At 53.6% G+C, this 26,562-nt stretch overlaps 2 protein-coding genes across 5 annotated transcripts; one reads left to right on the forward strand and one right to left on the reverse strand.

Moving 5' to 3' along the window:
• The first annotated feature begins 167 nt into the window (after positions 1-167).
• LOC103822037 (uncharacterized protein KIAA1958-like) lies at positions 168-18,947 on the forward strand. 3 transcript variants are annotated; one of them, XM_030233363.2, is made up of 6 exons: positions 168-427; positions 8,606-8,686; positions 14,514-14,598; positions 14,790-15,686; positions 15,924-15,960; positions 17,421-18,947. In XM_030233363.2, the coding sequence occupies exons 3-6, from the start codon at positions 14,596-14,598 to the stop codon at positions 18,263-18,265; spliced, it is 1,782 nt and encodes a 593-aa protein (XP_030089223.1). In that variant the 5' UTR covers positions 168-427; positions 8,606-8,686; positions 14,514-14,595; the 3' UTR covers positions 18,266-18,947. The 3 variants fall into 3 exon arrangements, with proteins under 3 accessions (XP_030089223.1, XP_018777383.1, XP_030089222.1); XM_018921838.3 differs by having other exon boundaries at positions 169-427; positions 14,790-15,960; XM_030233362.2 differs by lacking the exon at positions 14,514-14,598 and having other exon boundaries at positions 169-427; positions 14,790-15,960.
• Positions 18,948-19,970: 1,023 nt separating this feature from the next.
• On the reverse strand, positions 19,971-26,079 carry MISP (mitotic spindle positioning). 2 transcript variants are annotated; one of them, XM_050986060.1, is made up of 5 exons: positions 25,989-26,079; positions 21,899-24,015; positions 21,294-21,505; positions 20,843-20,881; positions 19,971-20,604 (listed from the first exon to the last, which is right to left on the reverse strand). In XM_050986060.1, the coding sequence occupies exons 2-5, from the start codon at positions 23,895-23,897 to the stop codon at positions 20,518-20,520; spliced, it is 2,337 nt and encodes a 778-aa protein (XP_050842017.1). In that variant the 5' UTR covers positions 23,898-24,015; positions 25,989-26,079; the 3' UTR covers positions 19,971-20,517. The 2 variants fall into 2 exon arrangements, with proteins under 2 accessions (XP_050842017.1, XP_009095143.3); XM_009096895.4 differs by lacking the exon at positions 25,989-26,079 and adding an exon at positions 25,394-25,558.
• Between the last annotated feature and the right edge of the window lie 483 nt (positions 26,080-26,562).

Raw genomic sequence — 26,562 nt, forward strand, 5'->3', positions numbered from 1 at the left:
CTGGCTCCCCGCGCGAAGCCGATTGGCTGCGCTCGGGGAAAGGGGCGGGGCGACTCACCGGTGCGCGGCGCCATTCGGTAGGCGGAGGGAGGTGGCGGGGAGGAGCCATCTTCAGAGCGGGAAGGAGGCTGGGATGACGCCCGGAGCCGCCATCATGATTGGGGGCAGGGCATAGGAGGCACGGTGCTGGGCGCCATCTTGGGTACGGGCAAACGGGTCCCCCGCGTGCACGTTGTGGCCGCCATGTTGGGGGCGGGCAGGGACGCCACGCGCCGCCGCCATCCCGGGACGGCGGTGTCCGTCCGCCGTGCCCCTCGCGGCTGGCGCAGCGCCCAGGGGCTTGCTTAAAGTACAGGAGTGTGTGTGATCGCAGTTAATATCTTAAGGATAAAGATTACCAGAGGGTGAGAGAGAGAGATCTTGTGAGGTAAGACGTTAAACGTACCTGCTAGTCTGGGGCTCAGGTACTTTTGTGACCTTTTGCTGCCCAGCCCAGCTCTGTGGCGCATCAGGGACACTTCAGTGCAGAGTTAGATCGGCTTGTCTCACTCTTAATGTCGGTCATTGCCTGTAGGTCCCATTTGTGCAGGGCTTCGTGTATATTCCAGGGATTTGGGGCTTGTCAAGCCTCTGGAAGATTCGTTTTTGAAGTGCTGGGCCACTTCTGGTGAATTTCAACCGAGTGTGGTGGCTTTGTGTGAGATCCTTCTGTGGCTCCTGCAGGGTGACCAGGGACCCTCGGATCCTCCCCAGCACTGCTCCATGGATGAAGCACTCTGTTTAAATGCAGTATTTGCTCCCTGGGAATTCCAGTTGTCCCTTCTGTGAGTCTCACTTGCCGTGTCCCATGGAGATTAACTGGTCACTCTCTAGCTAATTTCTAGTTCTGCCCTTAGACAGGCTCCTCTGTCCTGCCAACCTTCCCACGCAGGGATTTTCTGTGAATATATCTGGTAGTTTTGCCAGTGATAACCTGTAGAACACCAACACCTGAGCTATGACACGGCTGTGTGTGGAAGGGCTCAGAAAGTTATTTTAAAAATAAGAGTGCAAATGAAATCCTTGGGCAGTGCTTCTGCTTTGTGTCAGGCAACTCTGGCAGGTACAGACTTGCCTTTTGTGTTCTCGTGTCTCTCTCAAGCGCACACTTGACACGTGAGTAGGGAAGAATTTAGAAGTGGAGTGGTCTATTTTCTCCCAAACACGTGTTGCTGTGCCGGGTTCTCTGGTCAGAGCCCTCATTTCTCACTGGGGCAGTGCTCGGGGGTTTCAGTGGCCAGGATCAGACATCTCCTGCCTGCCTCACTCTCATCACTCTCTGTGAAATGCAGGAGCTTTCCTTGGCCTTGGTTTTTCCAGGAGCTGGGAACTCTGATTCCCGAATCTTTGGGTTACTGGGCTTCCAGTTTGGCTCCTGTGGAGTGTAAAACTGAGGAAAAGTCTGTTCTGACCTGTTGCTGAAGGCAACTAAACCCATCTGAAAGCACTGGCTCCTGCATATGAAAGGCTCAGCTCCTGCCTCAGATAAGAGATTTACAACTTCGATGGGGCAAAGAATGGGAAAAGATGAGATTATAGATCCACTGTAGCTGAGAGCCAGAGAGATAAAGTGGTGTGATCAAAGAGAGCAGGAATTTAGCTGCCAACACAAGCTCCCTTGAACTGTGCCTGGTTTAAGGTGTGTTTCCCATGGAGGTGTTTCTTCCATAAGTAAGGAATCCCTTGATGTTTGGTAGAGGATGCTGTGGAGATAGAATCCTTATTTTTTTTCCCCAGTGTGGGGTATTTCTGTACCCTGAACACCCCACAAAGACTGAAAACATTCATTGACACTCATCGCTGATCACAGGCCAGGGTCTGATTTTCTGGTAGCTGCTGAGATGAGTTTATGACATGTGCAGGTATTCCAGGTGCTTTTCAGGTATCTTTGGCAGAGTAAACAGGTAAATTCCACCACGTGATTCCTGATTTTCCAAAGGCCTTTCCTCTGCAGGTTTGATCTGACTTGAAAGGCTCTTTAAGGTTTGTGCAAGCTCACCCTGATTTTCCACAATCCTTGCAGAAATTATGATTGTGCAATGCTTTATCAGCCATATTCCTGCAATAGGAAGAGAATTTTTTAGACAGAATCTGCTCAGGTACTAGGAGACTACAAGTGACCAGTGAGACTTGTTGTGGTTTTCTCTGAGCCAAAGGGGAAAATGCTTTTAAGAACAAGATTACACTTAATATGAAAACACAGCAGGGAGCAGGACCAGCCCCTGTGTGTCCTTGTATTTGTTTTGAAAAACAAACCCAGATGAAAATAACCATATTAAAAAAAAATTAGGAGGGCAAAGGGAAAAAAAAATGAATCAGCTTCTTTTGTATGATCCTACAGCAGAGTCCCACGTCCCACCCTGGTTCTGGCTCTGGTTCCTCTGGCCGGGAAGGGCTCTGGGGCACACCCAGCTTATTCCCTTTCTGAGCCCTTCCTGCATGTGTTATCTCTTGGCATTTAATTCACCAGCAGGGAAGAAAAACTCTCTGAAACAAAACGGACCCTTTCCTGCCTGTTCCTTTTGTATTGTTACATGGCCCCCCAGCCCGTGTGGGGTCATGGACACTTCTCTTTGCAACCCTGTCCTTCACAAATTGGCAAGATCCTTCCTCTTCCACCCAGTGTTTCTGCCAGTGGTTTGAAAACCAGAACCCTCCTGAGCAGGGGTGCAGTTCATGAACCCAAACCCCAGGGCACACTGGATACTTCTGCCGGGGTCTGAAAACCAGAACCCTTCTGAACAGGGGTGCAGTTCATGAACCCAAACCCCAGGGCACACTGGATGCTGCTGCCAGTGAGTTGTTTTCCTGGAAGTTCCTCTCCTGCCTCATTATTCCCAGCAAGGCCCTAAACCAGGGAGCTTTCACAGATAAGTGTGCTACCACTGAATCCCCAAAAAACCAGGGGGTGTCTCCAATCCTTCTGCTTCTCTCTGTGGGTTTTATTTATTTTCAATCCCTCTCAGTGAACACGGTGGTTTTATTTCAAAGTGTATTGGCAGCTTCAGCAGCATCTCATGGTGCCAGAACATTCTTCAGTGCATCGTTCATGATGCCACATCACTGCTCTGGGAATGGTTAGTGCAGGCCAGGGCGGAGCAGGAGAGGAATCTGAGCAGGAGCACAATCCCTGCAGGGTTTGTCAGTCCAGCAGAAACCACCACTGCCTCCCCTCCTCGTGCCTGAGAGAAGGGACCAGGAGAGGGACCCAAAGTGCCTCTGCAGCTGGGGTGCTTGGAGGAGGAGGAGTGGGAGAGCTGGCTGTCTTAGTTCCAGCATCTGGGAGAGGTGCAGCTCATACCTGCACACACGTGGCTTTCTGAGCAAGACACAGCCTGAATGAGGGGAGTGTTTCTTCCATTGATCCACAAGAGTTTGGCAGTGTGGAGAACTATCAAGGAGTGTTCTGACTGGCTGGTAAATAAATGGGTTTGGAATTGAACTTAATGTGCTGTCAGTAATAAAAAGAAGTGGTTTTGGAGACTGATTTTTTTACAAGGGCTTGCACAGGGGGGAATGACTCCGTGATTCTGTGATTTCTAACCTGTCTATGGGCTCCCTGAGCAGGGTGTCTGTGGCAGCTCTGCCAACACAGCAACATGAGACCTCCTGTGCAGGGCCAGAGCTGAGCAGGTGAGAAACACTGCAGGGCAGGAGAACTGCCCCTGGGCATGGTTTGTGTTGCCATCGCACACCCTGAGTGCCTCTTCTTCAGCTGTGGGTATTTCATGCTGCAAGCACCTACACGAACTTCAAATTTGAAGAAGAATCACAAGAGCTCGCATTTTACATCTTTCCTTCTTTTAATCCACGACACAAGAGACTTTTCTGTATTTCTCCATGTTATTTCAGCACTTCCCTGTCCCCACGGCTCCTCCCGATGCTCTGGGCTGACTCATTTCCTGTGTGGGACAGAGCAGCCATTTCCTGGCTGTTCAACAAAGCAGTTTTTTCCCCTCCTAGCTGGGGTTGGAGTGCTGAAGATTAGGCTATGGTTTGATGAATCTGTGGTTTGATTAATCTGTGGTCTGAATATACCCCCTGCAGCTCATCCCAGAGCTGCTGCTCTTCCCCAGAAATCACCTGGCAGCACCTGGGGCTCATGGCAGCCCCTCCTCTCCTGGGCCCCAGGGTCCATGATTTGGACTCTGACATTAAATTCATCACTCTAACAGTGCCATCCTTCCAGTTACTGCAAACCAGATTTTCTCTTCATTCAACCCATTTCAGCTCATAATAAACAAGATTTTTAAAAAGCACCACAAGGCAAAGCCACTGATCCCACAGCACAAATCAAAGCCAGAAATTTTGATTTATCCCCTGAGTGCTACCAAGGTTGCTTATTGTTGTTTGAGGAATCCAGATAAAACCTGTGTTTGTGTTAGACACAAGCTGTCAGAAGGCTGGGTTGGTTCCTGTATTGATTCTGTGCCCATCATTCCAGTTTTTCCCTCCAACCTGTGCTCCCAATTTCCTGAGCCACTTCTTATTCCCATTCCATCCTGTGACTAGCTTCTGGACAGCTCTTGGAACACAGACATTGCCTGGCCATTGGAATATCTGCCTGAGGTGTCACAGCACTTTTGAACAGCTTTTTACTACTGGATTTTTAATTATTCTTTTAATCTTATTGGAAAACTTGGACTCATCAGCTTGCCTTAGACCTGGAATGTTGGGGAAGAAACCCCCACACAGTAGGGATGCTGCCCTGGAGTCTGAATGGAGCACATGTGGAGGGCTGAGCCCTGAATAATTCATACCTGTAATGATTTATTCATGCCCAAAGCTGGATACCTCCCTGTGACTTTCCATTATCTCAAAGAGAAGGCAAAGGTTCCAATTCCATTCCTCTGTCCCCAGCCTGGTGCCAGCTCCTGTGCTGGACTCAGAGAAGGGGAACTGACATCTCTGCTCAGCAAAAGAGGCAACTCCTGCCCTTCAGTGCCACAGCTGTGGCCCCTGACACCCAAACTGAAATGTAGGGACAGGTCCTTACACATTTTTCAGAGAGAACGGTGGGTGAGCAAGCAGGTAAAGCTCTTTTCCACGGATACACGGGGAAAGTGAGACCCTGAGGTCACGATGGTTGCATGACAAAAGGTCACTTTCTGAGCATGGAAAGCAGACAGGCCCTGACTTGGTGATGTGACACCATCGAGCTGAGCTCACTCTGCACCAGAAATTGCAGTGTTTCCCACTGTAAAGTTACAGATTCTGACACAGTTGCTGCCACATTGCAGGATGCTTTTCTGCCCTTCCAGAAACCTTGCAGGGAAGCCCGGACAAAGAAACCAGCGGCTCAGGCTCATCTCTCCAGCCTCCTGTGTGCTCTCAGAAAATGCCATCGAGAGGGGTTTACAGGGCCATGCTCTGAGTTCCTGACCTGGACGAGGATTCTGCAAGACATTCAAATTCCGTCTGTCTAGAAAGGCTGAAAGATGATCCCGTGTTTCAGAGAGTCTCCAGACCCCCAGGCAGCACTGCTCCTCACTGTCTGGTGTGAAATTTCCTAATTGTTTAACCTGCAATCCTGACTTTTTTTGTCCTTGAAATAGGCTCTGCATCAGCATAATTAAAAATGTCAAACAGGCTTGAGAGCCTCTCCAAGTTGCTAAAAATGAATGTGAGTTTCCTCCCTGCAGCCTCACTCCGTCTCTCCCTTGCTCTGGCCTCAGCTTTCCCGAGTGCCTGGTTCCAGCCCCTCAGCATAGTTTGCATTCCACTGCCAAGAATGAACATTTATTTATACAAACAACCCTTCTTCCAAGCACATCTCCCTCTATCCCAGGGCAGGCAAGTAAATGCTCGTCTGTCCATAGCTCCAGCTCTGCATTTCCTTCTTGCTTTAGTCAGGGGTTTGTTTGCAGGGAAAGCTGAGTGCCATTCTGTTGCTTCCCTCTGCCCAGCAATGGCCTGAGAAGCTCCTTCCTTTCCTTACAATGATTTGATTTTGTGTTCCTCTTTAGGATAATGCCAATTTCCTGACCAGCCTCTTGAGGGGGCTCAGCAACAATTTCCAGAGCTGGAACCTGGGGGGCTCTGCAGGACTTTGAGAGCACTCAGCCCCTCAGATCTGCTTCTCTCCCAGCACACCACAACCTGGTGTTCCCAGTTTGCCAGTGCTGTACTGGTTCTCCCAGCAGTGCAGGTGGGGCTCAGAGGGAAGTGGAGCAGTGCTGCAGGGCCAAGGGGAGGCAGGTGCAGCTCATGCATTATTGCTGCAGCTTCCCATCGCTCACCTGCCAGGCTCTGTGATTGTTCCTGAAACCTTAGCTCTGCCCCTCTGTCCACAGGTGTCTCCTGTTGCATCTGCCATTCAAATGGATATGGCACAAATGCCAGATGATTCCAGACAGGAGAATGCCCCAGTCTGAGCACAGGTCATTTAAATGAGAAAGGGCCCTGACAGAGAGGCACCTGCAGAGCATCTAGGGATGCTCCCTTGGGTGTGGAGCCTGCCTGCTGCTTGCTTTCTGCTCTAAACACAGGATTTTACAGGTCGAAATTGCAGTAACATTTGAAGAGGTGTCCACAGTATAAAGAGAGGTGTGTGTGTCCCCAGGGCACACAGATCACCTAGGTGTGTGTGCCCCCACCTCGGGCACATGGATCACACGGGTGTGTACAGCCCAGTACTGCCCATGTGTTGCTCCATGTTTGTGTCTTCAGCCCCTAATCTCTGCTGTGGTTCCCCTGGAGCTGAGGGGGACATGAGAGGCTCCAAAGGCAGAAGGAATAAGAGGATGGGAGGGATTGCCCAAGTCCTGCTTCCCCTTTCCCCAGATCCTGTGTTTTGGTGCCACACATGGCAGTTCAGGAGCCTCGGCTGTGCAGCTTGTTTCCACACTGAGTCAAGAACAAAGATGTCCCAACACAGCTGGCTCAGAGAGGATGGGGACAGCCACGCTCTGTGCCCAGAGAGGATGGGGACAGCCACGCTCTGTGCCCTCCACGAGCCCCATTGTCATCCCGGCCAAGATCGACATCATTTCCCCAGGGCTGCAGCTCTATTAAACACAAAGCTTCAAATTATTTCCTACTTGGATCAAAGATTTGTTTGTTCCAGTGGCACTTAAGTTTAAAAGGCAGTGCTGGGGATGAATGAAACCTTCCCAGAGGCAGCTGCTGAGGCTCAAATAGTTTGTCAGTGCTGTAGTTATGCTGTGGGCATCTCGTGGTTGCTGGCCCATATGTTCTCAAAGGATGTTGTGCAGTGGAACAGCTCAGGGAAGCCTTGCTCTAAGGGGCTTTTGCTTTCGTGGTGTGAAGGTTTGCTCATGCTTCAGATGGTGAAAGTGTTTAGGAATCTCACATTCTGATGCCAGACTCAAAGCTAAAGCATTCTGGATCAAAGTGGGTGGAAGTGTATGAAGGGACACAACAGCTTATGTGCAGAACCATGGAATTGGGGGTTTGATTGTAGTCTGGGATCTGGGTGAGCAACCTGCTCCCTAAATGCTGTCTCCTGGTCTGCATTGTACAGCAGATGCTCCCTGTGACAGACAGGAGGTGAAGGAAGCCCTCTGGAGTATGAAATTAAGCATTAAAAGAACATGAAGGCAGGAAGATGCAGCATGTGAAGTCAGGGAGAACTGAGAACACTGGCCATGCCAAAGGAACAAAAAGAAACTCAATATCCTTTAGAAGTTTTAATATTTAATTGATGAGCTCTCTGATACCAGGGCAGTGAGTGTGGCAGGCAATGACAGGAGCCCTTGCAAGGGGTGTCTTGTGGGGCCCCAGCATCCCCAAACACAGGCACAGGGGCTGCTTGTGGGCAGAACCATCAGCTCTGCACCACAGCACTGAATTCCTGGTTTAGGGCAAAGCCAGCATCACCACGGCCCAAAAGAGACTCCCACTGCCTGGCAGCAGGTTTGGAAGTTGGGCATGTGTCACTCCTGGCTCTCTCCTGTGCAGGTACTGCCTGTACCCTCAGCCAGAGGAGCATTTCCATGAGCTCACTCGCTCTCCCTCTGGAGCTAAGTTCCCTCCAGAGGGGCAGTTCAGCTACATTTTCTTACTGGAAGGTCAGGGCTCAAAAAATACATGACAATAATTTATTTATTGAGAAAATACTTTGTTCCATAGTGCAAGATGACAAGTTCCTTCTGCAGCAGGTGGAAGTCAGTTCTCAGAATCCTTTCCTCAGGGACACTTTCAGCTGAGAACTCCAGCTCCAAACCACCCATTGGCTCTGGTTTCTCTGGAATCTGTTGAGTGGAGTTGCTTGGTTTGCTCCTCCTCATGCTCTGGGCAGTGTGTTACAGCTGCAGCTCTCCTGAATCCGAGGCCAAGTGTGTTTCTTGCCCAAAGCATCATCCAGCTGTGGGGTTTTTATGTCTAAGGCTCTCAGCTCTGCTCTCAAGAGAGGGAGTGGCAATGAGGAGCCACTCTCTAGATCCTGCCAGTCGTGGTTACTGCCCCAGGTGGCCACTCAGAGCCCAACAAAGCTGAGGGCTCTCAGGGCAGAGAGCTTTGCTCATGGCTTCCATCCCACCCCAGGGATTGGCAGGTTGCTCTGAGTTCCCTTTCCTAACAAACGCCTGTCTCCCCTCTCTCCTAGGCTGCTCTGTGCCCTGGATGAGATCCTGTCCTTGGGCAGTGCTCTGCTCTGTGGGAGGCTGCCTGCCTGACCTTGGAGCAGGTAAGGGAGACAAGGGCATGGCAAAACAAGGACAGAGTAGAAAATTGAGCAGGAGCCAAGGTTCCAAAGGTGGGAGCCTCTAAGTCTCACAGATGGCATCACCAGGGAGCATAGATGAATGCATTTGCCTGTGGCCAAAACCCTGGGGTGCTGCTCAGGGGGGTGTTGAACTTGGGGCTCTCTTTGTGCTCCCATGCCAGAGATCCAGCAGGGACTGGAACAAGCTGTCCCACAGCCAGGGAGCTTCCCCTCCCCTGCGAGGTACTTTGTTACCAACACTGTTACCAGCAGTGTTTTCTCCTGCCTCCGGGAGCCTTTTCCCATCACATCCCAGCAAACCTCTGTAAACACCTGGGGTGCAGAAGTGAACGTGAGCATTTGCCTGGTGCTGGTGAGACTGAGTCCTGCACCCCAGGCTGAGTCACCTCAATTTCAGAGGCTTTAGACAGGGGTAGGAACGAGCTGAGGTGTCAGTCACTAAAGATGGTTTGTATTGCAAAAGAAGTAGGTTACCGTGTCCTATTGTGAACAATTACATCTAATTACAAGTCACAGATTCACCACAAATACTATTTAATAACAAATTGCTGCCACGCTCCAGCCAGAGCCTGCTGGGGGAACGTGAGCTCTGCTCTGTGGGCAGGTTGGACAGCAGGGGACAGGGTAGCAGGGGACAGGGTCTGGCTCAGCCCAGGGAGGGGCAGGTGCCAGCCCCAAAACTGGGGTGAAACTCTGGCTGCTGTGTCCTGTTCCCAGCAGGGTTGGATTGGTTCAGTTCAGTTTAGCAGATGCTTGACGAAACACCTTGTGTCACACGATGAATTTAGTTAAACTTTAAAAGGCTGCTCAGAAATGTAAAAAACCGCAATAAACTTCCTGAGAATTAAACGAAACAGGATTTGCGCCCTCCCCTCGCCAGCCCCGGCTCTTAGCTTTGGCTTTTGGTACCGGTGGAGCAGCAAGGACCGAGCCCGGCCCGGGGACTCGCTTCTCTGGCCCTGCCGCACCGCTGCTGCGCTTCCCGGGAGGAGCCGGCGGGGCCGGGGCGAGCACCGGGGGCTGAGCGCCCCCTGCCGGTACCGAGCGCGCTCCGCCGGTACCGGAGCCGAGCTCCCCCTGCCGGTACCGGAGCCGAGCTCCCCCTGCCGGTACCGGAGCCGAGCTCCCCCTGCCGGTACCGGGCGGCTCCGGCCGCGGGGAGCAGGAACAAAGGAGTTCCCGTTCCACGTCGTTCCCGGGTGATTGGCGAGCCCGGCGCGGTCAAACGCGGCAGAACCGGGAGGACCAAAGGGAGGTACCGGAGCCACCCGGTGCCCGGCGTTTGGTGACAAACCCCGAGAGCAGCGGGTGAAGCAGCGATGGGGCCTTCTGTCCCCCCAGCAGCTCGTGGGCAGGGCGAGGGGACAGACAGATCGCTGTCACGCGAGCGGTGGTGGGGACACATCAGTCCCCACAGCCGGTAACGTCTCTGTCCTTATCTGTCACCGTTTGCAGGTGGAATGGTGGGGCCAGGCCTGCCAGCTGTCCCCAGGGCACTGGCACAGGTGTGAGGTGCCCCCAGGTGTGTGAGGTGCCCTCAAACTTCACCTTGACACTGTGACAGCGACACTGCAGCATTTCCTGCCCAGGTCACAGATTTGGCCATTGCTGATTGCAGCTTTTCAACTTCCTCCTGGGAAATAAAACGTGAGCTCCTATTAATAGAAGTTCATGGTTTCCAAGGAATTTTTTTCCCTTCACTCAGGCTGGTTTGGTGGCTGATCCCTTTTTGGTGGGCCAGGCAGTGCTGTGCCAGCTGCCTGTGGCTTTTATTAGATTTTTGGATTTATTTGGATTTTTCAGAGGCCTTGATTTAGTGCTCACAGTTGCATCCCAGGCCAGTGGCTCAGGAACGCAGCCCCTCAGGAGCAGAGATAATTAGAACTCAGGGAAAAAGTGGTATCCGAGACTTTGAACAAAAAAAGTCTTGTTTCAGGAATGTGGTGCTGGAGGGCAGTATTTGCCAGCAGGGTTTGTGTCCCTCTTGGAGCTGGTGCCTGCAGTCAGATCCTGCCCTCTAAAACACTCCGGGTGGGATTTTCTGGGAGCCTCTCTCAAAATGGAGGCATGGTGCCCTGTAGCAAGTACAGGATGGATCCTGGGAATTGTATTTCTGCAAGCAGGGCAGGAGGGGCTGCTGGAAGGATGTGGGGAAGCAGGAAGAGAGCTGAAGAGGTGCTCAGAAGATTCTTGTACAGGGCAGATGAGGAGGCAAACAAACAACCAGAGAACAGGAAAACCGATGTGTTAGGAAATGATGGATCCATCCCCCGGGCTCCTGCTGAGGAGAGTGGGACAAGCTCCATGATTTCTGGCAGCCATGAGCTGCAGCTGCTCCACTCAGCTCCTGTGCTGCAGCCAGATGTGTTGGAGTGCAGCTTCAGCCCTTCCTGGCCTGACACAGCCCCAGCAGTGCCTCCATGCTCTGGCAATGCCCCACACGCGTGTCTGGAGGCTGTCCCAGGTCCCCTCACCTCCAGGGAGGGTTCCCCAAGGGAAGGGGGAAGGGGGCAGGAGTCAAGTTTAAGCTCTGCTGTTCTGTATCCTGTTGTTTTCCTAGCAGGATTGTTGCAGTTTCCTGGACTGTCTTATCTGGAGCAGGGAAGTCAGAGCTCTCCAATTCTCTGGCTCTGTGCATGTCCCAGGTTCTAATCTGCAAAACAGGCACTGGAGCCCGTGAGAGACACCAGGCAGGGCTGTCACAGGGCAATGGGACAAGGACAGAGGGGGCAAAGGGCTTTTAGTGCCTCCAAATTAAAATGTCTTTATGCAGTGCTCCTGTTTGCACAAGGCTGTGTCTGTTTTATGGGTTTAGGCCTTCAGCACACCTGGGTGGGGGAGAGAGGAAGATCCCAGTGGTGACAATCTCAGGTCACTCTGTGTCTGACAGACCTTACAGGAGGATAAATCTCAGAAAGTGCTGAGTTTGCTTTCCCCCCTCACCAAGGACTCAAAGGACAGACATAAAGGCTTAAAACAGAAAAAAAAGCATTTCCCTGTTCCAGTCAGCCCAAAGTTCAGTCTCCCCTGAAGTGCTGGAGACTCTTGTGAAATTACCTGGCCACATTTTCTGGAGTACAGAGGTAAAATCAGCACCCACAGCAAGGCCTGAGAAAGTCAAACATTGTAGATTTAAAAAAAACCCAAACACCAAAAAAAAAAAAAAAAAAACCCCAAAAAAACCACCACAAAAAACCCAAACAAAAAAACCCCAAAAAACACAAAAAAATAAAAAACCCCACTAACCCAAAAAAAAAAAAAAACCAAAAAACAAAACCCCCCAAACCAATCAAACAAAAAAAAAAAAAAAAAAAAAAAAAAAAATCCCCAACTTTTTTTTTTTTCCCATGAGTGAGCCTGAATTCACCTAACTGTAGGTTTTAGCAGTAGACTGAATTCCCTGTGGGTTAAAAAAAAAGAAAATCCTTTACTGTACAGCTCTGGAATGTCCTGTTTTCCTGCAGAAAGGTGTGGGTCCTGTACACAGTGTCCATTATCAGATGGGAGCCTCTCCTGGAAAGAGGATTAACCCACAACATCACTCCCAGCCACACAGACACTGAATCAGGCACAAGGCTCCAAAACAAACCTCAGCACCAAACTGTAAGCCCAGACCTTTCCCCAGGGTTGCTGGAAGCAGGTAAAAACTGTGACAAAGATCAAGATGGATTTTTATTATTTAAAGGGAAGACACCTATGCCCATTCAGCCTTTGGGGGAAGGACAGTTGTCATTTTTCTCACTCAGCTGTGACTGTGAATCCAGACTGATTCCACTTGCCATTCCTTTGAGGGAATCTCAGCTGCTGGAAATCTGAGGGTCACAGCAGCCTAAGGGGTCTGAACTGAGCACCAGAGCCTGTGCTGGGAACTAAACAGCAAGAGAAGAAAAAAAGGCTTTTCTTTCAAAGAGATCAGGAAGAGGAAGACATGTGCCTGGAGATAAGGGAAGATAAAAGCATTCCATTTGCAGAGGCCTGTGATAGGGATCAAGATGTTCATCTGCCAAGTCAGTAATTTTGTGGCCCTATGACCATTGGGAGCTTCCGTTCCTGTTACCTTTTCCCACACTGACTGAAGGCACCAGATTGTTGGCATGGAAGTTCTTTGGGTCTGTCTGAATGGTTCAGCCCTTTCAGGGAATTGCACAGGCTGAACTTGAAGATAAAACTGTCTTTTACTCCAGGAGGGGAAATGGTTCTTCCCCAAGTTCAGCTTGTAGGGGCTCAGTGGGAGCAGGCTGTGAGCTCCCTGGCCTGGGGAGGTGGGAACAGGTCAAACACCTCTGGGGAGAAGCTTGGGCAGAGCCTGTGAGGGGTCAGGGCAGCTGAAATGGCCACTGGAGGTGACTCCCTACCCTGTTTGCTGGAGTTCATCAGGAGGGAGCTCATGGGAACAGTAGATCCCATACAAGGCCTTGATTAACATCAGGAGCTCAGATTGCATTTGCTGCTTCCAAAAAGGCTTTTATTGTCTGATTTTTTTTTGTTAAAGCAGCAGCAGATTTCAGTAAAATATTCTCAGTCAATCCCGCCTTTGCACGTTCCACATGCTGGCACGTGCATCAGCCAAGCATTTGGGCTAAAATTATCTGTGCTATCATTAGGAAGGAACATATGGATTGATGGAACCTAAGTGCAGAAAGGAGCTGTGTGCTGTGCTGCAGGCTCACCCTGAAGGGAGCAGTTCCTGGTCAGCTGGCACCTGTGAGAGGTGGGACCTCTTTGGGCAGGAGAGCCAGTGTGTTGGGCTGGTGCTGGATGGGCACTGAGGGCACTGGTTAGGGCACTGGGCACTCACAGCTGTCCTGCCCCTGTGCTGCTGCCTTCACCCTCAGGCAGCCTTCACCCTCTGGCTGCCAGGCTCCTGAGATACATCCCTGTGCACAAGCACCATGTTCATGGATTGCAGAGCAGCCCTACAGCTGGGGTGGGCTTCTCCCATGTTGCCCAGCTCTCTGGGAGAGCAGGAGCCCTGAGGCTGGAGCTCCTGTGCCTGCTCAGGTGTGCTCTCAGCAGCACCTGCTCACAGACTGCCAGCCAGGGCCTGTTCTCCCCAAAAGCTGAGCTCTGTGTAGCCAGAACTGCTCAAAATAAATGCACAAAGAACCACTTTAGACAAGGTTCCCATGTCCAGTGTTTTCAGTCTTGCCTCTTTTCCCATCACTGATTGCAAAGCTTTTTATTAATCATGGACTGAGATGTGAGTGTGTGGTGTCAGTGATGGCTCCTGGGCTGCCGTGGTGCTGAGGGCATGCTACATGTCCCCTGTGACACAGGAATGACTTCCAGGCTGCTGCATGGAGCCTTCCAGACAGATGGGAGAGTTTCAGATTTAGTCTCTAATATAAATATAAGTTGCATGTGCAAGTCCTTCAGTTGGGAAACTGCCTCTTGTTACTGTTTGCAAAGTCAGAGCATGTCAGGCTGAAGCAGCCTCACTATTCCTTGTTCTCTCTCTGCAGTTCAGCACTTGGAGACACAGAGCTTGCCAACCCCAGAGCGCTGAAGGAATGGCTTGCAGAGTTCAGTTTGTAAAATTCTATTTTCAGTGTTTATATTTAGTTTCCGTTTCGTTGGTGTTGCACAGGCTGATCCTGCAAATATTTATCCCAGGCAGGTTTTGTGTGTAGAGTTCCTGGGAGTGCAGTGGGAGCTCAGCCCAGGAAGGGCACAGGCCTGCAGTGGGCTGAGCATGGAGAAATTCAGTTGCATCTTCTGGTCAGGGTTTTATATATATACATAAACACTTGTCCATGTATGTAGCACACACGTGTGATGATCCTTTCAGGTTCTGAGAGAGAATGGCCATTCAAAGCATCACTTACTGATCCCCACCTGAGAGAAGGCTCAGTGAGACAGAAAGCAGCAGCATGGTGAGTGTTCTGTAATGGCATAAATGATAGCATAGACAAGAAAGAAAGAACAAATTGATTTTTAGAAGGAGTCCTGAGATGAGATTGCCTACAGGTCTACAATTATTGCACTGTTGGGGAGGGACAGAAACAGCCCCAGACTGCTCTTGTCTGCTTCTCTCTCACTCCTGTTCTCTCCAACACTTTTACAGAGTGAGAGCACCAGTGACAGAGGGTGCAGCAGTACCAGTTCCCTTCAAGGAGATCTCTCCAACCTTGTGATCTGGGCACACACTCATGGGACCATATGCAATCAGATCCCAGGCCTGGAATTTATGCAGAACACAGATCATGTGAGCAATGACAATGCTGTGCTGTGGATGTGCAGAGCTGGACATGCCTATCACTGGCATTGTGGGAAGTCACACAACCCAGGTGAAGATGTGACTGAGGCTGTAGGAGGGAGAAAGAGGGTCCTGTCTTCTGAGCCTTTGGCAAGGGAATCCAGCTTTGAGGAAAAGAAGGTCAAGCTGACCCCATCATCTTTTGAGATGGATCAAGAAGATTGTGGGAGCACAGGGTCATGTGGCAGATCCCAAGGGGTCACTGAGCAGAAGGCTGACAGCCCCTACAAAAGGAATAATGAGCCCAAGGGGAGTCAAAACACCAGGAAACCTAAAACATCATTCTCTGCAGCAGAGCAGCACTTCTCCATGTCTGATAGTAGAGTCCAAACTGATGAACAGGATGTAAAGTCCAAAAGCTACAAAGAGGTAGAGATCATCATCTCTGATGAAGAGCAGAGTGAGGCAGATGAAGATAACAAAGGAGACAGAATCAGCCAGGATAATGTGTCAGAGCCATCTGCTGAGAAGTTGCAGATGCACCACTGCCAGAAGATGGCATTGCACCAGCCAACAGCCTCCCAAAAAACTGCCTTTGCTCCCAAGGCAAAGCCACCCCTTGCCCGTGCCTACATTATGCAGGCTCCTGTCAGCAGCTCGGAGGACCGGAGCAGGAACATCCTGAGGCTGGCTTCTTCCACTGCTGCAGGGCCCATGGCTGAAACTTCTGGAACAAGGAGCCTCCTGGGGTCAGCAGCACCAAAGGTATGTCTCAAACCCCTTCCTGCCCCCAGCACTGAAGCCAAGGCCCAGCTTGAATCACAGCCCTCAGCGATGTTCTTTGAGCTCCAAACCACTGCTGCTTTTCAGCAACATCTCCAGCTGAGCCCTCCAGAGTGTGGCACACTGGGAATGGGCTCCAGTGGGGATGGTGCTGAGAACGTGGGTGAGGACAGTGAGACATCAGGATCTGGGCAGACACCTTGTTCTTCGACTTTCCAGAGTCCAGAGAGCCATCCACCTGCAGCCTCAAATGGAGGTAAGACAGTGACAGAGAGTGGAGTTCTGTGCCTGCAGGGGTGTGGGGGTGTTCCATTAATCACTTTCCCAAAATATCCAAGGAGGGTGAGTTCACATCACTGCCAAGATCTGTACTGCAGCATCCAAGTAAATCTCTTGGATTTGGGGCACTCCTGTTTCTCCTTGAGGGGACTACAGAGCTCCCTGCCTAAAGGAATTGGAACTTTTATAGGGAATGCTCTTCTCTGGGGTACCCAAAGGTGTTCTTGGCTGTGCCCCAGCCCCAACATCCCAGTCTGAATACTTTGGTCTTCCATTTTACCCAGTACCCCCACACAGTATGTTGGTTGTACTTGAGAGAGTCCCTGTGGGAAACTGGAGCTAGAGCAGGGAACTCAGATCACAAGAGAAAGAAACAGGAGGAAATAATGCAGAGAAATTGTGGCCAAAGCTCTGGCTGCACCAAGGCCAGTGGCAAAACCTCCCAGTGCTGCCAGTGGCAGCAGAGTGTCAGTCCTGCACAGGAAATGCAGGACACCACACATTGCTGTAGTCCTTGCAAGAATTAAGGTTTTTGGATGTGCTGTCGTCCTGAAAAGGCTTAGGGGTTGTTGTTCCTTGTGGAGCCGTAACCACACAAACTGCCACAGTTGGGGTTTGGGAGCAGTATTTTACTATTTTCATAACTGACATCATGTGTCATGTGAAGGGACTGGGAATTCTTCTGGGAATGTGTGTAGTAGCTGTTTCTGCCAAGGTGACTGGCTCATGGCTCAGAGGAGGCCTCAGCATTATTGATTCATGAGCTGTTCCTCTCTGCACCTGGAGCAGTCAGTACAAAACAGGCCAAAACCCCAAAGCAGTGGGACAGCCATCAGGCTTTCAGGATGACAGCTAAGCCTGTAAAAAAGAACCTGGTGCTAAAAGGGTTCTAGGTGTTGGCTCATGAGCCCTTTTCCATCACCCCATCCTCAGCCCTGGACGAGTCACAGGCGAGCAGATGGAGCTTTCCAGCAATCCAAAGAATTCATTTCTCATGCTACATCAAACTAGGTAGATGTGGGATTGCCATGGCAACTTGAGAGAGAGCCCAACTGGAATCCTGGCAATCCTTTAAACAAAATCATAGTAAGACTTTTACTCACCTGTTTGTTCTCCCTCACCTTCCACCCCAGCCTTTGTTTCATGCAGTCATTTCACAGTGAAAGGGAAATTTCCCTTGGCAGTGAGCAGGGCCAGCTGCCAAAGGAGAGGGAGCATGAAGGAGCCCAACTTTCCCTGGAGAGCTGGGCACTGTTGGGTTGTGCTGTCTTGTGGAAAACACAAATATGACCTACAGTTCTAGGGGAAGGGATCTGGGAGAGTCCTGTCCTCTCTGAATGGCTTCCAAAAAGCAGATAGACACTATCCTGTATTTCCTTGTGTTTTACTGATCTTTGTGGATTCTTCCAGTCCACAAATCTGTGTCTTGTCTTTTAGATGTGCTGAAGAATCAGGAGAAAAAGAAAATCTATACCAGTGGAGACATAAAAGCGTTTGAAGAGTGGCTGAAGGGGCACCACCCCTCCGAGACACGCAGGATCCACACGCTGCCTCCTGCAGACCTCGACTACTACCTGGTGTCCTTCTTCAGCTCTGCCAAGAAACAGAATGGCAAGGATTTTTCTGCCAGTTCCTTAACCACCTTGCGGTGCAACATCAACAGGTACCTCCTGGACCACAACTACCAGTACAGCATCTTGAGAGGGCCAGAGTTCAAGGCCTCTCAGGAAGCCTATAAATTAAAGCATTGGTATCTGTTTCAAAAGAAGGAGGAAGGGTGGAATGTTGTGGAGAACCTGACAGGTGAAGATGTGAAAAACCTTCTTGAGAAGGGAATTTTAAGCAAGACAGACCCTCAGGGCTTGTTGCACCTCATTTTCACCAACCTCATTAGGGGGTTTGGGGCAAGCACCCACCACGAGGCCCACCACCTGTACTGGGGACAGGTGGTGCTGAGGAAGACCAGAGGAGAGGTGGAGTACTTGGAGTGGAGGGATGATCTGAGCCCTGAGGAAAATGAAGGGGAGCTGAACCCACAGCTCTTTGCCACGCCTGAGGATCCAGAGAACTGCCCTGTTGCCAGTTACAAGGAGTATGCCAGGAGGAGGCCAGCAGATATGCTGGATGACAACCACCCTCTTTACCTGTCTCCCAGGGCACTGAGCTCTGTCTGGGACAAAGTGTGGTACAGCAAGAAGGCACTGTCAAAAGCCAAAATTGATAATATTTTGAAAGTTATAACCCAGGAAGTCAGAGGAGCAGTAAGGAAGACCAAGAAATAGGGGTGTCCCTTCAGCTTTGTCCCTTCAACCACTCCAAGGCTGCTGAGAAACACAATCCTACTGCAATATTTGGTGTAGGTTGAGAACAGACATCCTTCTGCTGGGCTTCACCTTGGCACTGAAGGTACCTACAGATCTTCAGCGCCTTGGCTTTCAGGGAAGTTCCTTTGTTGTTGTTTCTGTTACTGGAACTGATAATTCAAGGAGTTAATGAGAGTCTTCAGTTTCACATTTGCCAAACGAGTTAATGTTCTACCACACGGTCAATGCCGTTAGAAACCACCACTGCTGATACAGAGAGGGCTTGGGGTTGGCAGAGCCTGGCCAGGAGTGTCAGCTGCACCCACGTTTTGAGACTGACACCCCACACAGCTCAGCCTGTGGGGAAGGATGAGCAGCAGGAGAGTGGTGATGCTGCCAATCCCAACCTTGCAGGAACGCTCCTGACAAGGTTCAGTTCATTTCCCTTAGGGGAAGATTTGTAGACTGAAGAAGTTGTGGCTGTTTTAAGAAGTTATTTTAAGTGTTTGACAATGTTGAAAGGTTTTATGGTAAGTGGTTTCCCTGGAGTGCAAAACACAGCTCCACAAAGGCACTGGGAGGTGTGCTCAGCTCTGCTCAGCTGCCCCAGCACTCTTTACAGCTCACTCAGGTTTTTGGTTGCATTGTTGGCAGAGCCAAATAAAAGAGCCTTTAATTCAGTCCTGTCTGTCTGTGTCTGAACAGCAGGTGATGCTTTCCTGGAACACTGCTGTGTTCCCTGTTGTGCTCAGTCTCCCCTGCTCCCAGCCCAGTGGCACAGAGCTTTGGGCCCTTTGAAGCCCTAGGAGCCACTCCCATGGTGTCATACGAAGCCTTGGGGGTCAAGCTCTTTGCCCCACTTGATCCCATCCAACCAATTGAACATCAAGAAGTAACTTCAGGACGTTTGAAGAGACATAAAACCAGACAAACTCCCCAGGTGCTGGAGGGTGTCTGCTGCCTCCTCTTGTGCTTTGGAGCACCGGTGGTATCACCATGACACCAGACTGAGAGCTGTCCCGAGGGTCCCGCCTGTCCCGGGTGACCCAGTCACAGTCACACCTCTGCTCCCCGCTTCCCCCAGACCCCCAGACCCCCCCGGCTCGGGCTCTTTCCTCCCCGTTGCCGGTCGGTTCAGCCCACGCCCAAAGCTCGGGAACGAGCGGCTGCTGACGGGAAGAATGGGTTGCACCATCTGCCAGCTCTGACCTGTCACAGCACCTGGGCACTTCCCCGGGGCTCCACCGGGGAAATCCCCCGTCAGCAGAGTGGGGTCGGTACCGGGGTCCCAGTGGATCCGTACCGGACTCGGTCAGCGCTTGCGGAGGGGTCGGTACCGGGGTCCCAGTGGATCCGTACCGGAGCCGCGGGCGCTGCCCGGGAGCCCCCTAGCGGGGGCGGGCGGACGGGCACGGGGCGCAGCGCGGTTGGGGTCGAACGGGACTTTCAAGCCCAGCCGGTGCCACCCTGCAGTGCCGCCCCCGCCCCGCTCAGGGGTTCCTCCCACCGGCCCCGGGTGTTCCCAGGCCCGCCCGGTGGGACCCCGGTGCTCCCCCAGCCGCAGCCCCCGGAAGGCTCCGGCCCCAGCCCCGCATCCCAACCCCCAATCCCATCCCCGGGCTCCTCTGAAACACCGGAACAAAACCAGTGGAGCAGACGGACAAAACAGGCCTGGAAGACCGAGGGAGTATAACAACTCTTTAATAAATTAGCAAAATAAACAGCATTTATGTATATTTTTATATTCTATTGCTGCATCTCCATGGATCACAGGAGTTAAACCAATGTTGATTCCCAAGTCCCATGGCAACACTGATCCAGAGGCCTCAGTTCACGTACCCCCAAGGCAATGCTCAGCCTTGCAGTACTTAAAAACCTAAAACCACTGAGAAATAAAACAGCTTTTTTGTAAGCCTGAGACACAGCTCCCGAGGGGCAAAGTGAATTATCGGGTGATTTCACCTGGCTGGCTCCAGGCGGAAATGATTAAAAAGATACTGATCCAATTTTTTCCCTCTTAAGAAAAAAAAAAGGGTTTCTCCACCCCGCAGGGAGGAGGAGGAGGAGGAAGGAGCTGATCTGTTGCATGGAAGGATTATCAGTTTAACAATAAACCAGATTGATTAGCAGGGTTCACGTCTCTGATTGTTGCGATGGCCAAGGGTGGAACTGATCATGTAGGTCATACATCAGCTGGTTGTGAGCAGGGCCAGCCCCCAGCCCGGGGTCCCTCAGTCCTCATCCCGCACGTACTGCCCCGCCTCCCAGCGCTGGGCCATGGCGCTCTTGTGGCGAAACACTCGGGTGCTTTCCACCACCTGCAGAGACCATAACGTGCAGCGTCTTTATAAAGAAGAGACTTTCACAAGATCTGGTTGGCAGAGCTGCCCCCCGCCCCTCCCCATCCCCTGCCAGCTCCCCAGCCCGCTCTGCCTGACCCAGGGTCCACCCGAGTGGTGCCCATGGGAGCCAGGACTGTCCTGTCCCCCCCGTCCATCCCACAAAGCCTCCAGGAGTGAGGGGAGCCGGGGAAGGTGGGAGGTGTCAGGGCTTTACCTCTGTGTTGACCTTGTCGATGGGTTCAATGCCTGCGTACTGTGGAAAGAGGAAAACACGATTAGATAATGGCAGCCTGGCAGGGGAATATCCAGAGGCTGCTGGATCTGGCTCCCAGCAGGGGCACAGGAGAGGCAAGAGAAGGCAGCACATGGAGCCAAGCCCTCCCTGGGGTTAGGGGAACATCCCAGGCCAGGATTCCCCACAGGAGGAAGCTGCTGCTCCTCTCCAGTCCCACCCAATGCTGGCAGCTCTGAACAGCAGGTGCTGCCTGGGGGGCTCACATGGCCCCTTGATGGTGCCACCAACACCAGGTGTCCCACTGAGGTCAGCAGCTGGATCTCCAGCTCCAGCTGGGAGTCAGGAACAGCCACCTCCAGCCCTAGAGCTACCAGTCTCCCCCAGGCTCAAGCCCCCCACCACTTGGCACAAGCAAGGTGGGAATGTTCACCTTTCCATCCTCCTTCACCCTCCTCCTCCGCTCCTCAAAGGGGCTGGAACGCGATGAGTCAGGGGTGAGGGTCTCTGCACTGCCCTGGGAGGAACTGGTCACTCTCAGCGGGGTGAAGGATGAGATCAGCCCCAGGATCCCCGGCTGGTGTGAGGCAGGAGAGGAGGCAGGAGACTCGGACACTGAGTAGTTGCCACTTGCACCTGAGGCAGCTTTGAGAGAAAGAACATGGGGGGGTGACCTCAGCTCCACTCCCAGGGGGTGGAGACCCACAGGATTGTCAGGCCCCTGCCCCAAACCTGCCTCCATAGCAGGTCCAGCAGGTTTGGTGGACCCCATGCCTGGGGCCCAGGCAGGGACTGCAGGAACAAGGGGTAAAAATGCATTAGTTGGGCCCTTCCAGCCCTGTTTGCTGCTGTAACGTGACACAAACTCATTGAGACCTGAGCAGCTCTGGAATCCTGCAGAGCCTATCCCTCCTCAGCAGCAGTTCTGCTGACTCCAGTGTGCTGGTATCAAGTTCTCCCAGGACAACCGGCTACCAGCACACCGGAATCCTTACAGGCATCCCACCAAATCATTTCTCTGTCCCTCTGTTCCCTTACCAGAGCTGTGCCGGGAGCGGGAGCCCTCCTGGGGACCAGCACTGCTGTAGATGTCCATCAGCCGCCTCCGCTGCTCCTGGAGCTCCTCTTCCCTCTGCAGGTCACTCCGGATCTCCTCCTCGATCAGCGCCGACGTCTGCGGCTTCCAGGTCCGCAGCCGGTACTGCTCCTCCCGGCCGTCCTCCCTGCGCAGCGGGCTCTGCGTGCCCATGTCCTCCACGAAGGACACCTTGGGCTTCCAGAAGGAGAGCTTCAAGTACTCTCTGGGCAGGACAGCAGTGCTGCTGGGGCTCGGGGTGGAGCCGGGAAGCTTTCCTCCCCAGGAATCCTCGCTCCCCCATTTGCTGGCGCTGGCGGAAGCGTGCTGGGACACCGAGGGCTGCTCCCGGCTCCTCTCGCTGGCGGCGAAGCGCGGCTGGGACAGCTGGAAGTGGGCGATGCTCGCTGTGTAGCTGGGAATGCTTCTCCCAGCCCTGGTGTCTTCTGTAGGGCTGGGGCTCAAGGGCTGCTCCACCACAAACTCTTTAACCCAGCTCCTCCTCTCCTCTGCCCGCTTCAGGGGAGTGGGCTTCTCTGGGGGGGCTTCCTCCTGCTCGAACACCCTCCTGCGCTCCTCCAGCTCCTGCTGCGTCCCTCTGTCATACGCCCCCAGCAGCCTCCCCTGCCTCTTCAGATCTTCCTCACGCTTCGTTTCCTGTTCAATTTCCCTCTGGACATAAAGGGAAGCGCGGCCTCTGTCCTTCCCTTTCCTGCCTGGGCCGGGAGACGAGTGAATGTTGAGGACAGGCTTGGTCTGGATCTCCACCAGCTCGCTGCCGGAGGTCAGCCGCTGGATCCCCCTTTCCTTCCAGAGGTTCTCCTCCCTTTCCATTGCCATGCGGATCTCCCTCTCAATGGGTGTCTCATTGCTGACCCTCATCTCCTTGCCTGGCCCACTGCTGCTGGCCCTCAAATCCACGTTGAAGGTCTCGTTGGAGGTGCTTCCATCGCTGGCATAGCCTGCAGTGGCTTCTGTATACATCTCACCTAATCCAGAGTCCAGGTCTTCTCTGGACCCTGCTTTGGTCAGGATGGATGTCTTCCCAATGGGATATGACCTTTCTGTGTGAGCTTTTCTGGGAGCATAAACCTCCTCCTTCTCGGGTGTCTTGTATGAGGACACACCATAAACCTGGTAAACGCTCTTGTCTCTCCCACTCTGGCTTGATGCACCAGCACTGCTGTAGCCTCTCGTACCCTTCGTGGCCATCTCAGGGCTGTACCACTCTTCTCTGGAGACTTTTGTCACTGACTCTGGCCTTGGGGACATGGCCTGCTGCCCTGGGCTGAAAAATGAGCCTGGGTTGGTCTTCTCCAGCATCAGGAACTGCTGCCGAGCCGCAGAGAAGTTGATCTGCTCCGTGTCAATATTCTCAGGGTCAACGGGAGTTGCAGCCCTGCCTGGGGAAGGTTTGTCAAACCAGATGGCAAAGCTGGTGGGGCCACTGCCTGTGTGCCTGCCTTCACCTTGGCTGCCCACGCTGGTGCTGATGGAGCCCAGCTCATCCATGGAGCTCCACCTCTCCGCGATGGTGGAGCTTTTCTTCATGGCCTGGCTCCGGATGACCTCCTTCCTCTCATCTTCGAGCTCCCTGGCTTTCTCAGGTGAGATGTTGGGTGGAGGGACCCTGTACAGGTCTTGCTCCTCATCATCATAGAGCTTGGAGGGTTTCCTCTCACCCTTGTAAGCCCGGAGGTCGTACAGGCTTCCCGATCTCACCACCTCCAGCTTGGACTCTCTGTCTGGGGATGGGGTCCAGACATCTCTTCCACCCTCCAGGAAATATGAGGGTGACTGGGACCTCCTCTTCCAGCTGTAGCCATTTTCCAGCCTCTGGCTGCTGTGCTGAGCAGAGCTGAAGACATCATCATCACTGCTGGCCCTCAGGTCTGCCAGCGAGTCGTGCCTGTGCGAGGCCTGTGGCAGCTGGAACACAAGGTGCCTGGTGACTCTGTCCATCTCCTGGGAACAGTCACTCCTGTGCCAACCTTGTCCCAGACAGGGGCCACTGCTCAGTTTTGAGGTCGCCCTGAGAGTCCCAGTTCAGCAGAGGCCAAGGGTCTCGACCTGGCTGGCCCTGCAAGCAGGAGGGGAGAGCAGCCATTAGGAACAGCAGAAGGAGCAGAGATTGAGATGCAGCCCCTCTCGCAGCCTGGTACCACTGTCCTCAGCATGGGACAGAAACTGCCACACCAGCCTGCCCCGAGGAGCAGCCAGACCACAAAGCACCATTCCCAACAGGAGCTGCCACACAGCCCAGAAGTCCCCCCTGCCCTCTGTCCCCCAGCCTGGCTGGGTTCTGAGGGAGCACAGCCAAACCTGCCCAGGCAGTCAGTGCTGCCTGCACCTCCAAAGGCAGCAGGACCTCAGCCACGAGCCCCTGGTGGCACCACATCCAGCTGGGCACCAACAGCCTCGGCCTCTCCATGTGCCCAGGGCAGGGAGGGAGCTCCAGTCCTGGGCAGCATGGGCAGGGAGAGGTGGTGCCACTCCTGCATGGAATATCTTGTGCCATTTCCAGAAAGGAGCCTCCAAATAGCCCAGCTCTAGGAACTGGGGTCATAAAAACAGTTTCATGGCTCATAAAACCAGGGGACTTTAACCCCCCTGGCACACAGGGCAGGAGAGAACAGCCCCAGCCTCGGGTCAATCCTCCAGATCCGGCTGGAACAGCAGATCCCAGACAGGGAGGGAAGGCACAGGTGGGTCCCCCATGAGACAGCAACTGCCACCTCATTGCAGATGCCATCCCTGGCTCCAGAACTGGCGACACACATGTCACCTGCAGACAAGCTGTGCCTGGAGCCAGCACCACGTCCTGTGCCACTATTTGCCAAGGTTTAGCCATGGCTTTGCCGGTGCCTGTGAGCCCTAGCAGGTCGGGGTTTGTCACTGCTGGGCACCTCTCCTGGGCACTCACAGCCTCCTGGGAATGTGCAGCAAAACTGGAGCAAGGCCACGGTGGCAGCAGGGGCAGCCCAGAGCCTGGGGCCACGGTCCTGGCGAGCACAGCTCTGGATGGGGCTGGCCCAGGCGGAGGCAGGTGCCCGGTGTTCCCTGCATCTGGAGCATCCTGGCTCATCCCCAGCCGAGAGCACTCTGTGCCTGCCTCCTACCTTCCTGCAGCGATTCTGGGGACCTCCAGCCCTCCCGGGACGCACCATCCTCCCTCCCACAAAGCAAACGGGGCTGGGTCCCAGCCAGAAGCTTTTTAAACCTTTCCTGGGGCAGGAGCACGTGGGTCTCATTAGCTGGGACATCCTGGCCAGCCCCAGGCGATGCCTCACCGCTGGAAGTGCTGCCCAGCCCTGTGCCCAGCCCTGGTGGCTCAGCCTCTCTTCCTGAAGCTGTGCCTGGCTGAATTTACCTGTTAATTCCCCTGCTGTGATTCACTCTTGCTCTTTTATTGCCCCAAATGACGAGGATAATGAAAACCTTCTGCCCACGCCTCTTACCATGTTTGGGGGGGATGAAATCCCGGCTGGAAGGAGACCCCCTCTCCGGGGAGCGCTGGCACAGGAGGGGAGCAGGGACACAGAAACCAGCTGGGCTCTTATCAGGGCTCCCTGCCGGCTCCACGCAAGCGGAACGGCCCCTCCCAGAGCTGCACCCAAAACATCCGACCTCCCCCAGCTCCCTCTGCTGCTGTGGCACTGCGGGGGCTCGGGGGTCCTGGGCTGCCCCCCACCCAGCCAAGCCCCGTGGGAGGTGCTGGGCACAGCAGATGACATTGCCACCAGTCTGGCCTGGGATCCCCCCCCCCATAATGAAACATCTGGGGCGCCTTCCAGGGTCCCCCCAGCTTGGGGGTTCTACACAGGGCTACAGAGCTGCAGTGCACCCCCCTGTGCCCCCCTGAGCCAAGGGCTGCCCCACACGGGCTGGTGCACACAAACATCCCAGCAGGCGTCCATGTCCCTCTGGTGCCCACCCCAGACAGCGCCAGCCCTCCCTGCACACCCTCAGTGCCCCCATCCCTGCGTGGCCAGGGGCACACAGCGTCCCCCCGGCGCCTGGCACTGCCCTCAGCCCCCTGCACGCTGCACTTACTGTCCATGGAGCTGTCAGGGCAGGGGTCCCCATGCCCCCGGGGCTCCCAGCTGAGCTCTGGCTGCCAGGGCGGGGCAGCGCTGGGGTGTGGGGGGGGCGGGGGGTGCCTGCAGGGCCCTGATAAGCTCAGCACCAGGGAGCTCTGGGGATTCCAAGAACCACCTTGGGCTCAGTGGCCTGTCCCCAAATTCCTGTGCTGGAGTCACCCTGCTGCAGATGGTCCCATGTCCGGGGGGCTGCCCTTGGCTCTGACCCGTGGTGCCCTGATGCTCCAACGTGCCATGCAGCCACAGACGTTGCTCCAGCACTTTCTGCCCCTCCACGAACGGCACTGAGGAGCCCTGAAGCTTCAGCAGAGCCTGCATGTCCTGCTCTCCCCCCACCCTGTTAGCCCCAGAGGAGGGGATGGCAGCAGAGCCCTGAGTCAGGAGCAGCCCGGGCTCTCCTGTCACACCTCGGGCCCTCCCAGCTGATAGCCCTGTGTTTGCACAGGCGGGTGCCCTCCTGCCACAGCAGCCCTGGCACTGCCAGTCCCAGCTCCCTCCTTCCCTGGGGACATGCCACCCGCTCTGCA

Source organism: Serinus canaria, chromosome 28 (assembly GCF_022539315.1).
Source record: "Serinus canaria isolate serCan28SL12 chromosome 28, serCan2020, whole genome shotgun sequence".
NCBI classification, from domain to species: domain Eukaryota; kingdom Metazoa; phylum Chordata; class Aves; order Passeriformes; family Fringillidae; genus Serinus; species Serinus canaria.

What these genes read in the sequence shown, in the direction of transcription:
- LOC103822037 (XM_018921838.3), top strand. An exon ending in ACCTGCAGCCTCAAATGGAG is followed by an intron (nt 15,961 to 17,420) that starts GTAAGACAGTGA and finishes CTTGTCTTTTAG; the next exon opens with ATGTGCTGAAGAATCAGGAG.
- MISP (XM_050986060.1), bottom strand. Translation starts at nt 23,897, where the DNA reads ATGGACAGAGTCACCAGGCACCTTGTGTTCCAGCTGCCACAGGCCTCG. An exon ending in CCGCTCCCGGCACAGCTCTG is followed by an intron (nt 21,506 to 21,898) that starts GTAAGGGAACAG and finishes TTTCTCTCAAAG; the next exon opens with CTGCCTCAGGTGCAAGTGGC. An exon ending in TCGACAAGGTCAACACAGAG is followed by an intron (nt 20,605 to 20,842) that starts GTAAAGCCCTGA and finishes TGGTCTCTGCAG; the next exon opens with GTGGTGGAAAGCACCCGAGT.